General features: G+C 40.9%; 1 protein-coding gene across 1 annotated transcript in view; it reads left to right on the plus strand.

Annotated features, from left to right (window-relative positions):
- The window catches only part of LOC149192223 (histone acetyltransferase GCN5-like), a 413,833-nt gene extending 405,211 nt beyond the window's left edge, over nucleotides 1-8,622 (plus strand). The window contains exons 12-13 of the mRNA XM_089404505.1: nucleotides 7,942-8,083; nucleotides 8,177-8,622. Of these exons, the coding sequence (XP_089260631.1) occupies nucleotides 7,942-8,083; nucleotides 8,177-8,243 (209 nt within the window). The 3' untranslated portion in view covers nucleotides 8,244-8,622. The remainder of the gene's footprint in view (nucleotides 1-7,941; nucleotides 8,084-8,176) is intronic.
- The last annotated feature ends 6,817 nt before the right edge of the window (nucleotides 8,623-15,439 follow it).

The following is a 15,439-nucleotide window of genomic DNA, read 5'->3' on the forward strand; positions in this document are numbered from 1 at the left end:
AAGCCTCGAGATGTGACAACTTTGAGAGGATTTTTGGGCATCTGTACTTATTATCGGAAGTTCATGAAGGGCTTTTCACAGTTGGCAGCACCCCTTACTGATCTGACTAATAAAGGGGCCTTTTTGTGGATGGAGGGAGCTCAGGCAACATTTGATTGCCTCAAGGAGGTGATGAGTTGTTGTCCGGTCTTAACACTCCCATATTTTTCTTAGTCTTTCACATTGGAGTGCGATGCATCAGGTGTAGGGATCTGGGCAGTCTTGTCCCAAGGCGGGCACCCCATTGCTTTAAGAAGCAAATGATGCCATGCACTTTGACAATGATGGTGTTATCGTCGATCTACAAATCTCCACATGGACAAGCTCCAATAACTTTGCTTGCACATATGTCAACACCTTCCTTGTGTTGTTCTCCTGCCAAACATGATGTGCATCTCCTTTGTGTCTTTTGAATACCAGGCCAGCCATTAGCCATCTCTAACTTAGAAGAGAAAGATGTCAAAAATTCAAATACCCGTACCTTTCATGTCAAAGTTTGGCATGGATATTGTTGAATTTTCTAAGTCTATCCGTTAGAAAATTAATCTGTATTCTGGTAGTTTATTTCTTCTACTTGCCTAAAATCGAACAAGTTATTTAATACATTTAAATACTGAAATAAACACAATACAGTCACAACATCTACAGATCAACAATTGAAAGAAAACAAGCACACAAGTGACACCGTTATTTTTGGACAAATGTCCTCGAAAAAACCCATTGCGGGAAAACCGATGCAACTATTTTGAGGGTTATATTATTATGCAGTCTTTCTGAGTACAACTGGGTGCCTAACCGGCTCACCCGACAGAGAAAAATACACGACAGCAATAACTCTATATTCAGAAACAAATATTTAGAAAACCTGTCCCATGAAACCCTCTCCAGCACAACTAAAACTCAACGCTAGCCCTTCTGGCCACTGCGTCAGCCTCCTGTTGACTTGCATCAACCCCAAGACTGTCTGCGTCAGCCCTCTGAGGCACTGCGCAACCTCTGGGACCCTCTGCGTCACTCCCTCTGCCCTGTGTGGATGTCACAGTCCCTATGGGCTCTGTGGTGCCTCTGTTGGGCTCTACGTAGCCTGGACTGGCTATTGCTCTCACTCTCTCTGCTTCTGCGCTAATCTCCCAGTATTGTCCTTGCCTCTATCTCGTACTCACTGCCCCTCGTTGTTGATCACTGATTTAACTTTGCTTAGCAACCCCACTCTAGCAAAATGAATGAATGATCACTTTGGTGTATTCTCCAACTGACCCTCAAGCCTCTTCTTATACTTTTCTCATTGGTCCATCAACGACTAAGATTACACCTCTCATCCATGGCTAAGATTAGATTTGGCTTGATCCATGACTTTTGGAACCTTCTAACCCAGTTTTATATTAATACCCATTAATATTGTATTTTTCCTAAGTTTAGACTTAGGAACTCAAAATAATATTAATTATTTTAATATTTCCCAAACCGGGTACAATTTGTCCAAACCATTTCTGGGTCTTGGAGATCTCATGTGCTTTAGCCTCTTCACCAATTTTCATGGCTAGAGCACATCCGATGCTACCCCAAATCAACACTCCCTCTTAGCGAGGACTGTGCTCTAGTAATACTCCACACTGAGTATTACCCTGATCATCCGGCACCGGTCCCTGTGCTAATGCTAGGCCTCCTCGCCCAACATCCTCTGCACTATTGCATCTTGTACTGTTGCCCACTGCTGCATCCTTACGACAGCTCCCTCTTCATCCGTGTTATTGCTGGTCCATCTTCCCAGCACTACATCTGCACTACATCCCCTCTCATCACGCTGCACCGTGTTACTGCATACTGCTACTATATTGCAACTCAATTACTGAGAAGTAAGTAACTGATCCACCCAACTTCTGACATCCCTGTCAAGTTATAAACACTCCTGACGCTGAAGCTCCCTCTGCCGCCAACAATTGCTCCCTCTACTGACCTCTATGCTGCTGCAACAACTCCCTGCATTTCGCACCATTTCACACCTCTCTGTGCCATCCTACACTGGTGCAACACTCCCATGCCTCTTGCACTATTGCGGCCTGCTAGCTTCGTGTTGTCTGGGGACTCCTACACTGTAGCAGTCTCTGGCGCTTCATCTGCATCCGTTGATCTAGGTCCAAGTGTGACAAAGGACCCTTTCAAGACCTTTTACTTTCGTGATGTGTTAAATTGCATTTTTAAAAGAACATAAGTGAATATATCTACATGCTATAAAGAAGAGGAACATGACAATCATCAGCACATGAGAACACAAGTCGTTGATAACGAAGTTCATCCAGGAGGGACTACGTCTCCTGGCCCCGATGTCAAGATGGTGTAGGCCGCTGCATTAAGTGTTGTCAATAGTGATGATGTACATGGAGGTGATGTCGCTATCATACAAATAAAATGCCCTCACGCAGGGGTGGCTCCAAGAGATGTTCCACTACAGGAACTCTCAGTCAAAAGACTCCTATCAGTATGACACAAAACTCATGCATGATGATCATCCCGCCAACATGGCATAAAAGGGATCTCAATGCAAACATGCATGACGACAACATGAGTATCCTATCAACATACAACAAAGTGATCTCAAAACATAACAGGACGAATAATGACAACAAGTACATCACATAGACGATTCCGCGTCACATCAAGCAGGAATCATGAAAACGAGTAATAAGCAAGATCCCACATCAAGCATCAACAGGGATTTGTGCAGTAAAATGCATATCAAAAGAAGTACATGAACACACTACATATACCTCACCACCAAGGGCCATCTGAAGAAGCGGATGTGAAACTGTTGAAGCTGTTCGTGCCATCGATCTCACGGCATCAATTGCATGGAGATGGCTGCTCGCACATGAATGCTGGCACCTGCATTCCAACTAGAAATTGGCTGAAGAATAGAACGAGAGAATGAGAAATCTGAATGCACCATCAAATTTGCGGCGTCAAATAGTGCAAAATCAACTGTCCAATTTCTGAATTCTGAGAAATTGAGAATCTGGGGCTCAAGGAATCTTTTAGATTCCCCTTAGATTCCTCAAAGATTCTACTCCATGGGTGGACTAGAAATCTACAATTCAAAAGGTGAATCTGCCTTCGCCATTGCAATCCCTGTAGAAAACCATGAAAAACGACTATAAGCTTGACTATATTCCAACATGGAGAAAAGTTACCTCCTTGGAAAAATTTCAAGGATCATGGTTTCGCTCCGTGTTTTTGTAGCAGTCATGGTTCCACCCTCATACTGAAAATGGCCGAAAAATGCAGAACTCTGATGGAGACACGAACAACGCCATTGCGTTTGTGGCGTCGAGAAGTGCTGAAACCATATAAAATTTGTCAAAATCTGACAAAGTGAAAATTCGGCCCTCCTGCAAAATCCTGCCTCAAACTCCGTGCATTGCTTCCTCTGCCTGAATGCACTGAAAACTGCATTTTAAATAAGACTTGGCCGGCGGATTTTCCCAAGTGGTGGTTGGCTGAGTTGGTTAAGGATCCTTCTTAATAGGGAGGAGGTCGGTCGGTCAAACCCCGCCCCCTCCTTTTTGCATAACAGAATTTATTTACAAAAATTCACCGTACCCTGCTGTCATGCTGTTGCGTTTCTATTTTGGGAGTGGTTGGGTCCGTGCCCCAAGGGCCGGCCCACCACCCACATTGAATTAATTGTCATTGGATGTGTTATTTTATGGGCCCCGTTTAATGGTGGTTTTTGTGGGAGTTCCGTGGTGTGGGGTGGCGGGGTCATGGCCGCCCACCCTGGTTGGTTTACACAGTTTCGTGGGAGGGGTCGGGGGTCGTGGCCCACCCCTCCACCACATGTTTTTTTTATGCGATTATGAGTTGGGGGTGGCAGGGTTGGTGGCCCACTGCCTTTTTTTTAATATTTTTTTGGTTGTATAAAACAAATTGCATTTTTTTCGAAACTCGGGTTTGGACGGAAGGAGTCTTTTTAATGAGGCCACAATTTTGCCTGGAATTTGGCCGAAGTTGGCTAGATTCCGTCCGCCAGAAAAAGTCCAAATTGCGCCTTCATTAATCCTCCCCAATCATCAAAAAGTCAACCCAACTTTGACTGCCTCTATCTCCTTCATCCGGACTCGGATTGACAAACCGTTCGCACTACCACGATCAGGACAACGAGACCTACGCTCTGGTCCTAGTTCGAGCATAATCCAAACACTTTGATTTTTGAGCTTTCCTGAGTCCTCTTTGTCCTGTGTGTGTCTCTGGAGCCACCTGGATCATCCGTCTCTACCGACATGCTCCGGTATTGCTACTACTCTTCGGGGCTCCTGTAGCAAGGTATAGTCCAAGAGGTTGGGTACGTCAAGGATCCTGCCCCTCATTGCCTGTAGTCGTCCTGACTACAGCTCGATGTCTCCCCACTTCTTCCCAAGTGGCACATGAGCACTCATGGCACAATCGTCATCCTCCTCGACTTCTTTCTCCGACTTCGTTGGCAGCGCCTTCGAGTGAGAAGCCTCTCCCTTACCTAGGACACTGGTTCACAAAATGACCCAGTTCCCCACAATGGAAGCACTTGACCTTGGAGAGATCCTTCTTCTTCCTCTTCTCCTGCTTACCCGCAGATGCCAAAGCCGCATCCTCTTCTTCCTCCTTCTTGGTCCTGACCTCTTTGCCGCTACTCCCCACCTTGGTCAGCCGTCTAATCTCTTCTTGACGTAGAGCCACCCACAATTCTTCCCAATTCAGAAGACTCATCTTGCCTAGTATGCTATGGAAAAATACCTCCAAATCCTCAGAGACTGCGTTAAGTGCGGTCTTCGCCATCAATTCCTTATCCGGTGTGGCCCCTATGAAAGTTAGCTGGTCACGGATCTCCTTCAGCTGACCGAGGAAGACATCTATCTACTCTCCCTTCTGCATCTGGTATGCCCTTAGCTGATTCTTTAGGAGCATCTTCCTCTTCACGGAAGTATGTTGGTACAATGTCTTCAAAGCGCCCCACATCTCCTTTGCCATTTCCTTCTCGGCAATATGTGGTACCACATGATCCTTGATGACAAGACCCCATCAAGGATGATGCACTTTGCCTTAGCCATTTCCTCCTCGTACCATTCATTAGCTTCCGGGTCAACTGGGATAGCTATCACTCTCGAGACGAAGCCCTTGATGTGATGTCTATCTAGAATGGACAAGATCTTGGCCTTCCAGACCACAAAGTTGGACGCTTCATCTAACCTATCCTGATCTCTCAGCCCATTCACGGCCATCTCGCTGCTCTTTTGTCGACTCCTCCGAGTCTCTCTACTTCCCTCCTGGAAGTCCTTTGTTCGACTGCTTCTGAGTCTTGATTTCCCTTCTGGAAATCCTTTTGCCAATGTCAAGTTGCCCCACTCCGATCGTCTGTGCAACTGCAACACTGATTCAGATTCCTTGGCTAGAAATCCGCCACGACAACAACTCCCTCCACCTTGGTTTTGCCCTGTTAGGTATTGTTCTGACCACAGTACCCCACCAGCTTCGCTCTGCAAACTACCCACAGCTTCCTATGCCCCAACAATTGAAGGATTGAGCCACTTGGCTCTGCACAATCCCGGCACCGGCAAATCAGCTCCCTTAGCCAACTGCGTCAGTGCTCCCGGCCTCTACGTGGCTCTACATGAGCCTGATTCTGCCTCCCTCAGCCTCTGCGCTGGCCTTTCTCTAGCCCAAACTGATGACACAGTCCCTCTTTGTCACTCCTTCCTTTGTCGCCTTCTACAAGGATCAGCTTTGTCACTCAGGACAACTAAATCTACTGCAATGCTCTGCTCGGCTGATGCCTTCAGTTTTCTTGTGATCTACAACCACGCTTTGATACCATGTTGAATTTTCTAAGTCTATCCGTTAGAAAATTAATCTGTATTCTGCTGGTTTATTTCTTCTACTTGTCTAAAATCAAACAAGTTATTTAATACATTTAAATACCGAAATAAACACAATACAGTCACAACATCTATGGATCAACCACTGAAAGAAAACAAGCACACAAGTGACACCGTTATTTTTGGACAAATGTCCCCGGAAAAACCCAATGCGGGAAAACCATTGCAGCTATTCTGAAGGTTATATTATTATGCAATCTTTCTGAGTACAACTGGGTGCCTAACCAGCTCACCTGACAGAGAAAAATACACGACAACAATACCTCTATATTCAGAAATAGGTATTCAAAAAACGTGTCCCACAAAACCCTCTCTAGCACCACTGAAGCTCAGCGCTAGCCCTTCTGGCCACTGCATCAGCCCTCTGAGGCACTGTGCAGCGTCTGGGACCCTCTGCATCACTCCCTCTGCCCTTTGCGTGGATGACGCAGCCCCTCTGGGCTCTGCGTAGCCTGGATTGGTTGTTGCTCTCGCTCTCTCTGCTTCTGCGCTGGTCTCCTAGTATTGTCCTTGCGTCTCTGTCTTGTACTTACTGCCCCTCGTTGCTGATCATTGATTCAACTTTGCTTAGCAAACCCGCTCTAGCAAAATGAATGACTGATCACTATGGTGTATTCTCCAACTAACCCTCAAGCCTCGTCTTATACTTTTCTCATTAGTCCATCAACGACCGATATTACATCTCTAATCAACGGCTAAGATTAGATTTGGCTTGATCCATGACTTTTGGAACCTTCTAACCCAGTTTTATATTAATACCCATTAATATTTTATTTTTCCTAAGTTTAGACTTAGGAACTCCAAAAAATATTAATTATTTTAATATCTCCCAAACCGGAGACAATCTGTCCAAACCATTTCTGGATCTTGGAGATCTCATGTGCTTTAGCCTCTCCACCAATTTTCATGGCTAGAGCACAACCGATGCTACCCCAAATCAACAAATATATTTATTGTAATCCTTTTCCTATGAATTTACCACATCCACTGATTTCTTGACTACCACATTCTTTGAATTCTGCACTATCGTATTTTCAACCATGTACATCCATGCTCTTCTACTCCTAAAGCTATAGTCTTCTCTCTTATCCTTCACTAGGGTTTTGCATGTGGTGTACACAACTTCTATGTGTGAACTTCACTTTCTAGTTTGTTTAACTAACAACAATGTCCTACTTATTCCAAGAATGTAAAGATTGTTCTTAAGAAATTAATGATTGTAGTTGCACATCCCCATTCCCTTCATCCAGATGGGTCTTGCTTTTAACTTAACCAAAGTTTCAAACATGTATGTCATAGACTTTAGCTTGCACAAAGGACACATACCAGTTCTTCTTATTGTCATATATTGAGAGATGCTGGTGTCAAAGTACAACGTCTGTCTCGCTTCCAGAAACATCTACATGCTTCCATCTACCGTGCTGTTGAGAATTTCTATGCAGGCCTGCCACTTTGAACGACCCTAAAAGTGGAAGAAAATACCTCTAAAAATCGAATCCCACAACAAGAAGAACATACCCCTTCTAGCGAATATTAACCAACGCTGTGCTTGCCTTTTGGAGTGTCTTCATACTTCCAATTGTGGTTTCTCTCATCTTGCACTTTTTCCTTGTCTTTTGGTCTTCCAACCAAAGCAGCAACCCGTGCTTGCCAGTTTTGGCTTGTGTGGTCCACTTAATATCTCCAACACAATATTCCAAACGTGAATCTTAGATTTAAAATTTCTGTCAAAGGAAGGATTCAATCTTTCAGATATGACTTAAAATTAACAATGACATGTGACTTATTTAACTTAACTCACTTTATTACAGGATAACCTTATTGAACTCATCATAAAGTATGTGACCGTTATTAGAATAAAATAACAATAGGATACAAACTCTATTCAATTAGTTTTTCTGCGTAGAGCTAGCCTTTTGTCTGAGATGTGTCACACGAGTCTCACAAGAGTTTTTTTCTGGTTAATTGACTCTTTTACTAAATGCCTTCCATCCAGATTTGAAAACAATGTCAAAGCGCCTGGACAGTGAGCAGTACTATGTAACACTGGACATGTTCATTGCGGATGTAAAGAGGATGTTTACGAATGCACGTAAATATAATGCCCCCGAAACTATTTATTATAAATGTGCAAACAGGTAAGGAAAATGTATGCTTAAGGACCTTGTACAGAGCCAATTCTTATGTTGAGAGTAATGAAGTAATAATGATTAAGGTGATTTATCTTGCAGGTTGGATTCTTACTTTTTAGCCAAACTTCAAGCTGGAACCCAGGTTAATAACAGGAATCAGCAGTGATGGAATTGTGGTTATAATTCCCTCTCAAATCAAACAAGCACTGCTGTGCCTGTGGTGCTCCCCATGCTTTTGCACGGTCTTGCTATAAAACGTACGAATTTGCATTTTTAGGTATAATTTAATGAATTAAACTCAAATCGCAAGGTTGCTGGCTTTTAACTATAACTGTCAGACTTCCTCTATTGGCATGGAAGCAATTGATGTTACCACAGAAGAAGCCGGATTTTCCTATATATTTTTATGCAAGTTGTGTTTTTTAATTCTTCTTGTTAGCCTGAAATAATGTCTATAATTTGATCTTTCTTGAATTGTTGGGAATACCGGATATTTTGTTTGGCAGAGCTACTTTCTATTGCAATAAATGGATCAATTGGGTTTCTCTTTGTCAGTCTCAAATCTAACTTATCTTGGCCAGATCTTAAAATCGTATATCCTTAATTTGGATTTTTGCATGGGCAAAGGGCTTTATTACAAAATTGTTGTCCCACACATTTGGAAAATATAGGAACTGATGTCACTCTATGTAATAATAACTTGTTGGTCAAATAGTGTGTTCATTCTTACTTGATCAATGCTACGTATGTAATAATAACTTGTTATAATTGTGTGGTGTTATTCAGCCAAAGTTGTGACATCATCTTTTATAGCTCTCAGTAGAGAATAGCTTATTGAAATGTTCCAATGCATTTTTGCATGAATGTCTACAAAAGAAAGTCACTTCGATAAAAACATTTGGGCCATCCACATCTAGATGGATTTAACTGTATGATCTGAATGTATGTGCACAACTAAAACACAGTCATTTGCACAACAGTTTGGAGTAGCAGTGGAATATAAAAGGATTCTATGGATTGTCTATGCCAATTTAGTAAGTGTGACCTTCATTAAAAACAATTCAGACTTTATTTTACATCACATTTGCATCCTGACATAAAGCACCCTTTTCCTTCAATCCTTCTTTGTAATTAATGAGTTTTTGGATGAGAAGCAAGTAGCCATGGCCTTGTTGGTAAAAATCATGCTATTTAATTTAAATATCACTTCTTGCATGTTTCTACCTCGATTGTTAATTTGACAAAGTAGATGTCATATGAAAAAGAAAACTGACCCTCATTTGTGACCATACAGTGTCTCCTAAACAACAGTGCATGCCAAACCTATTCCTAATGTACGGCTGCCCAACTTAACCTTGGTAAGAGAATGAAAGTGCTTCCCATTGGAAACATGTAAGACAGTCAACCTTGGCAAATCACTGAAGTGTCCTTCCAAACCGAACTCTAATCACTACTTTGTACTGCTGATTTGAGAGTGTGTGTAATGCTTTCTGTTTATATGGAAAGTTACATCTTCTCCATCTTTCAAACATGTAAGACAGTCAACCTTGGCAAATCACAGTGTCCTTCCAAACCGAACTCTAATCACTACTTTGTACTGCTGATCTTGAGAGTGTGTGTAATGCTTTCTGTTTATATGGAAAGTTACATCTTCTCCATCTTTCAAATGCAGGTGTTTGTTGAATTGTGTGGCTTGGGAGGTACTCCACAAGCGAAGATCTGGGTTTGTGAAGTTTGGTCACAAAAGGGTTTGTGGGCAAAGAACCCAAGTTGGGGTTTAAAATCTAAGAGAAAATTAAAATTTCCAGAGTTCTGAGTGGACGAAACCCCTAAGATCTAGAGGGTTCCTAAGAGGCCTATGGGAAGGCTAGAGACAATCAAGTGAGAAGGAGATCATTTGATCATTGAGCTGCTAGAGATGTAGCTCCAAGGAGAGGCTAAGATAGTAGGCTGAGTAGGGCTGCTAGGGAAGGTCGTGATCTGATCCATCCTAGTGCAACCTCTCAAGAAGACTTTAGCCAAGGAAGATCAAGTTCTCAAGGAGCAAGTTGGGGTTTGTGTTCTGTGGTCTAGCTGTGCTCATGGATAACTTGTCCTAGCCGTAAAGCAGTCGTGTTTGAAAGAAGACGTCTCTGTGGTTAGCAACCAAGTTCTCATTAGAGAAGAGGCCTAGAACAAGCCTAACTTATCTTTTTTCTGCGCAATGATAATGGCCGAGATATCCCAGCTGTATGAGAAGGATTGAGGGTCCTAGTTGAATGCTACAGGAAGGCCGAGAGGCTTATGTCATTGCAGATTGGAGGCCCGAGTAGCCTCAGGGAAGATTGAAAGGTAAGGTGGTCTGTTGGCCGTGAATAAGGGTTGCTACAAGTTGAGGCTAGGGATAGTGCACGCTGTAATATGGCCGAAGTTTGAGGGGAGGCCGAGGCATGAAGTGGGTCTGTGGTAGGGTTGCAGTTGGACTAAATCTTGTGGATGAAGGTTGCTAAATGGAGGATCCGTCTTGAAGGGTTTGGGGCAGAATTTATGTGCCTTAGATGAGGGCAGTGTCCTGCATGTACAGTGTAACGAACAAGGTTCATATTCGCAACGAAGTAATCTTCAAAATAATTGGAAGACATAAACATCCATAGTAGGATAAGTAAATGTATATTGAATATTATATAAAAGAATTGATGAGATATATGAGATGTTACAATGAGGGTGAGGGCTTGCTTATCTACCCTAGGCAGATACCTCTTCACTAACAGTGATGTCCTTAGGGACATACCTTTTCATTAATTAGTTACTAATTTAACCATTATATATTATTATTATAGTTTTACATCATTTATATTATTTTATATATATTTTTATTCATAATTTTGCCTTCCTCTTCAAAAAACTTTGTCCTCGAAGCCTACTAATGAAAGGGCTTGATCGTTTTTCATGTTTTGAGTGTCTTCTCGTCGCGGAATTGTCATCCTAGTTGACACAAGACGATAGGATCCTTCAAGTGATAGATAAAATTGTTAGGCTAAGAATGGATCTGACCATCCTAGATTAATCTTTTGTGTAATGTTTTGATCACTGAAAATTGGTAATGAATTTTTATCATAGGACTGGATTCTGCAAACTCCAGTACTTCTTGGAACATAAATATGTTGCTTCTATTCTAATTAGTTCAAAAATGTACACTGACTTAGTTGTTTGCTTTTGTGATTTGGACGTCGATAAGGAGTTCTTTTGGTTGGAATTTCCCTTAATTTGTGTGGCAGTTTCTTGATTTACTTCAGGTATTATTGTAGTTGAATTGGCTACTGAATCATCACTTGGAATTTCCACTGTTTGAACTGCAACTTCTAAATATGTTTTAATCTCTATTGGTCTCTCATCTTCTTGAGTTGTGATATTGACTAGATCTGTATTTGTTTCTCTTTCTTCCACTTGCACTGAAGACTTCGACACTTTTTTCATGATAATTTCTTCTAATTTGTTTTTCAATGATTTCTTATTATCCTTAAGTTTCTTAATTTAAGTTAATAGACTTTGATTATGATTTCTAAGATGTATGAGTTCCTCGTTTTCTGAATCAATTTTATTTTGGTCTTGAAGATTTTCATCTTTTAAACACTTGATTTGTTCTAATAACCTTTGGTTAAGGTTCTTTGTCAAGCATAGTTACGACACATAATTGAGATATGTACTCATAATGGTCAATTTTCACTTGTAAATTATTAATTTCATATTCTTTTTTGCCAAAAAGACATTTTCGTTCGCCTATATTTGGCTCTAGAACTAATAATTGATATGCTAAATTAATATTGATGTAATTATCATCAGTGTTTGGATTAATAGCGATTCTAATATCTTTCCTTTGGATATGCCGATTTAATGTAAATAATCTAAAATCTACAATTGGGATACCTTTATAGGAGAAACCCCTTCCTTTATTTTCGAATTAGGCTCCATTGTTTTCTTTTTTCACAGATTGACTCTATTTGTATTAGTCATTAATTTGGTTTTTCTTCTCCATTTACTCTTGAAAAATGCTTCCATAATTTTGATTTATTTTAATTACTCCTTTTGTAATTGAATTGGAATTTCCCCCTTCCTTCTTCTTACTTCCACTCTTTCTCTTCTTTTTAATTTTTTTTTTTTTTAACCTCCCTTTTTTTTTGTTATCTAATTTGTATATATATATATATATATATAATAAAAAAATTCTTTTTGAAAATTTACCAGTGGCTATTTACCTCTTTGGGGTATAATATAAAATATATGTGCCTTTGACTCGGTGAATTTTCTCCACGTAAAAAGTAAAACTTACCATTCACATAAAGAGATTTTGTATTTCTGTTGTTCTTCTTTTACTTTGAAAACACCATGGACAATTACCATGGGTTATTAAAGCTACGAGCTTGTAAATCACTTAATGGAGAATCAAGATAATCATATCTACTCTTTTTTCTCTTACGTATGGTTTTAAAGATATTTGGAAAGATTCCCTTTTGACTTTATCATGTACTTTTTATCAATAATGTAGAACATTTTTATATACATGAATGTTTTCCTTCAAAATTTACTTCAGAGTAATTTCTTTTACTAGAATCATTCAAATGTCAATAGACAAAGGCCTTATTTTTATGTTTCCTTACTTAAATAATTTTTATTTCTTTTACTTTTTTTTTGAAGTGGCCAAGGGTCTGACCGAAAATGGAGAAACTCGAACTCGTGTAGCGAAATGCTTTAGTTGTGACGAAAAGTTGATGGCCAAAGGTCGGGATCTGCCAACGTGGCTCTGATACCAATATAACGAACAAAGTTCGTATACACAACAAAGTAATCTTCAAAATACATGGAAGACGTAAACATCCATAGTAGGATAAGTAAATGTATATTGAATATTATATAAAAGAATTGATGAGATATATGAGATTTTACATTGAGGGTGAGGGCCGTCTTATATACTTTAGGCATGTGCCTCTTCACCTCTTCACTAATAGTCATGTCTTTAGGGACATACCTTTCCATTAACTAGTTACTAATTTAACTATTATTTGTTATTATTATAGTTTTGCATTATTAATATTATTTTATATATATTTTTATTCATAACATACAGTGTGCCCTTATTACTGTTAGATTAGCATAAAAAATAAGGAGGTCAAGACCCTAATTGAGGGTTAGATTGATCTTCAATTGGGTAGCATTCTGCCTAAGAAAATGTATAGGTGGACAATAAGAAAAGGGACGTACAGTGAAGGCAACGTAAGGTTGTTCATAGGAGTGATGAACAATGGTATGTGCAAGCCCTTGATTAGTCAGAGGAAGACTATAAGTGGGAAATTTTGTAAGCCCTAGTACAGTGAGCAAGTGGGCAGTTTTGTAAGCCCTAGTACATTGAGCAAGTGGGAAAACTTGTCACTATTATTGGGCAGATTGGGTTGACTACCCTAGATCAAAAAATATAGGAGGCGTTTCAGAGATCTAGAAGGGCAATTTTGGAGGCCCAAGTTTCAACGTTCTGGAGCAACCAGAATAATGACTAGTGGGCAGATCTACAAGAGAGAGCATTGCTCACAAATGGAGTTGTGAATAATGAAGTATGCAATGTAGGAAGTAATGCAAGAAGGCAATATGATGGAGCTCTAGATCAATCAAAGAGCTCACTGTGGTTGGGCATATCTATGGAGCAACCAAAGTGCAGAAGGTTAGAGGATTGTAGTGGTTTGTTTCCAGTCGTAAGTACAGTCCCTAATGAAGGACAATATGATTGTTGGAGGGTAGATACTTTGAAGCGCTGGGGGCTGATCCTTGAAGGAAGTAGAGTGGCCAAGTGGGTTGGATTCCAACCCTAGGATCAGTGAGTTGCAGGAGGGCAACTTCAGTGGTAAGAGGGAAGCCTCTATGCCCTAAGTATGACCATCATTGGAGTAGCAGAATGGTAGAAGTGGGCAGAATAGGAAGACCCTATGTGTTTGGATCTGTTATGACTAAAGACTAGCTAGAGGGAAGATTACATTGAGCCTAAGATCAGTCACCTAAAGGAGTTGTGTTCACTAATATAGGCATATTGAGGAGATGCAAATTGGGAGGCAAGAGGAACCACCAGATGTGTGCAGGGCATGTGGATTGAAAGGGCTGAGTGTGGCCACCATCAGCAAATAGGTCAAGTGTTGTCTTGTCCGGCTGACACCAAGCCCTAGTTGTATCTTTATATCAAGGTTGTATGCAAGGGCCAAGATCCTTGGTACGGGAGCCATAAGAACTAGTTGATTCATTGATGTGTTTTTATTTCGTTGTGCAAAGTAGTTTGTTGTGCCATTTGAGTGAGTTTGTGTCATAGATTCCAAGACCCAAACCATATTCTTGAGTGTCGTGGAAAATCAACATGGTATTAGAGCTACTTTGAAAGGCTAGTGGATCAGAGTGTGCACAGTGGAAGCATGTTGAGCTAGTGGAGATCATGTTGATTCAGAGGGAGCAGCCCAATAGAAGTTCGAGATCTTCAGTCTCTGATGAGGTAGAGGTAGTGTGGTCCATCCTACAAGGTATGTTGTAGTGATGGATGCCAGAAGGGCTAGTGTTGTCGGTGATGATGATGGAAACTTCCAAGTAGTGGAAATATCTCCCTCGCTAAGAGGGAGTGTTGAATTGTATAGCTTGGGAAGTACTCGACAAGCCAAGATCTAGGTTTGTGAAGTTTGGTCACAAAAGGGTTTGTGGGAAAAGAACCCAAGTAGAAGGGTTTTAGACACAAGTTGGGGTTTAAAATATAAAAGAAAATTAAAATTTCCTAAGGTCTATGGACAAAACCCCTAAGATCTAGAGGGTTCCTAAGAGGCCTATTACCCACCATTTTGTGGGTGATATCCTTAGGAGATTTTTTTCTCCAAGATGGTCCTCATCCAACAGCCCCTTGCAGCCACCAACTAGTTCGTTGTGCCACTTCTTTGCCCCCTGAGCCAGCGATCTGTCACCTCACCCATTTGTCATGATCGTATGTTTGAAGGTGAGCCTCCCGAACCTAAAGGTATGCATTGTCATTTGGTAATTAAGTAGTGTAGTTTGCTTATTATGGACAGTTCTAGGCATGGGTTAATGGGGGGATTCGTCGGAAAGAATGAGCTAGGTTTGTGCCTTTGTCTCCTAGACCCATTTTTGGATATTAACCTTGGATTCTAGTCCTATGGGATCTCTTTTACTCAAAATTTGGCTTCAGGGATGGTATTTCACAGGAAACCTTGATTTTGGTTTCGTGGTCCCACTTCCTCATCCACATATATTACCCCGTTTCTGCTCATTATTACCCCATTCATCAGTTTCTTGCACCTAGGTCCACATTCCTCCACTAGGTCCACATAGGGTTAGCTCTCCCCT

This window comes from Pinus tabuliformis, chromosome 2_2, assembly GCF_031772625.1.
Source record: "Pinus tabuliformis cultivar Carrire ecotype Pingquan chromosome 2_2, CPIR1, whole genome shotgun sequence".
Classification (NCBI taxonomy): Eukaryota; Viridiplantae; Streptophyta; class Pinopsida; order Pinales; family Pinaceae; genus Pinus; species Pinus tabuliformis.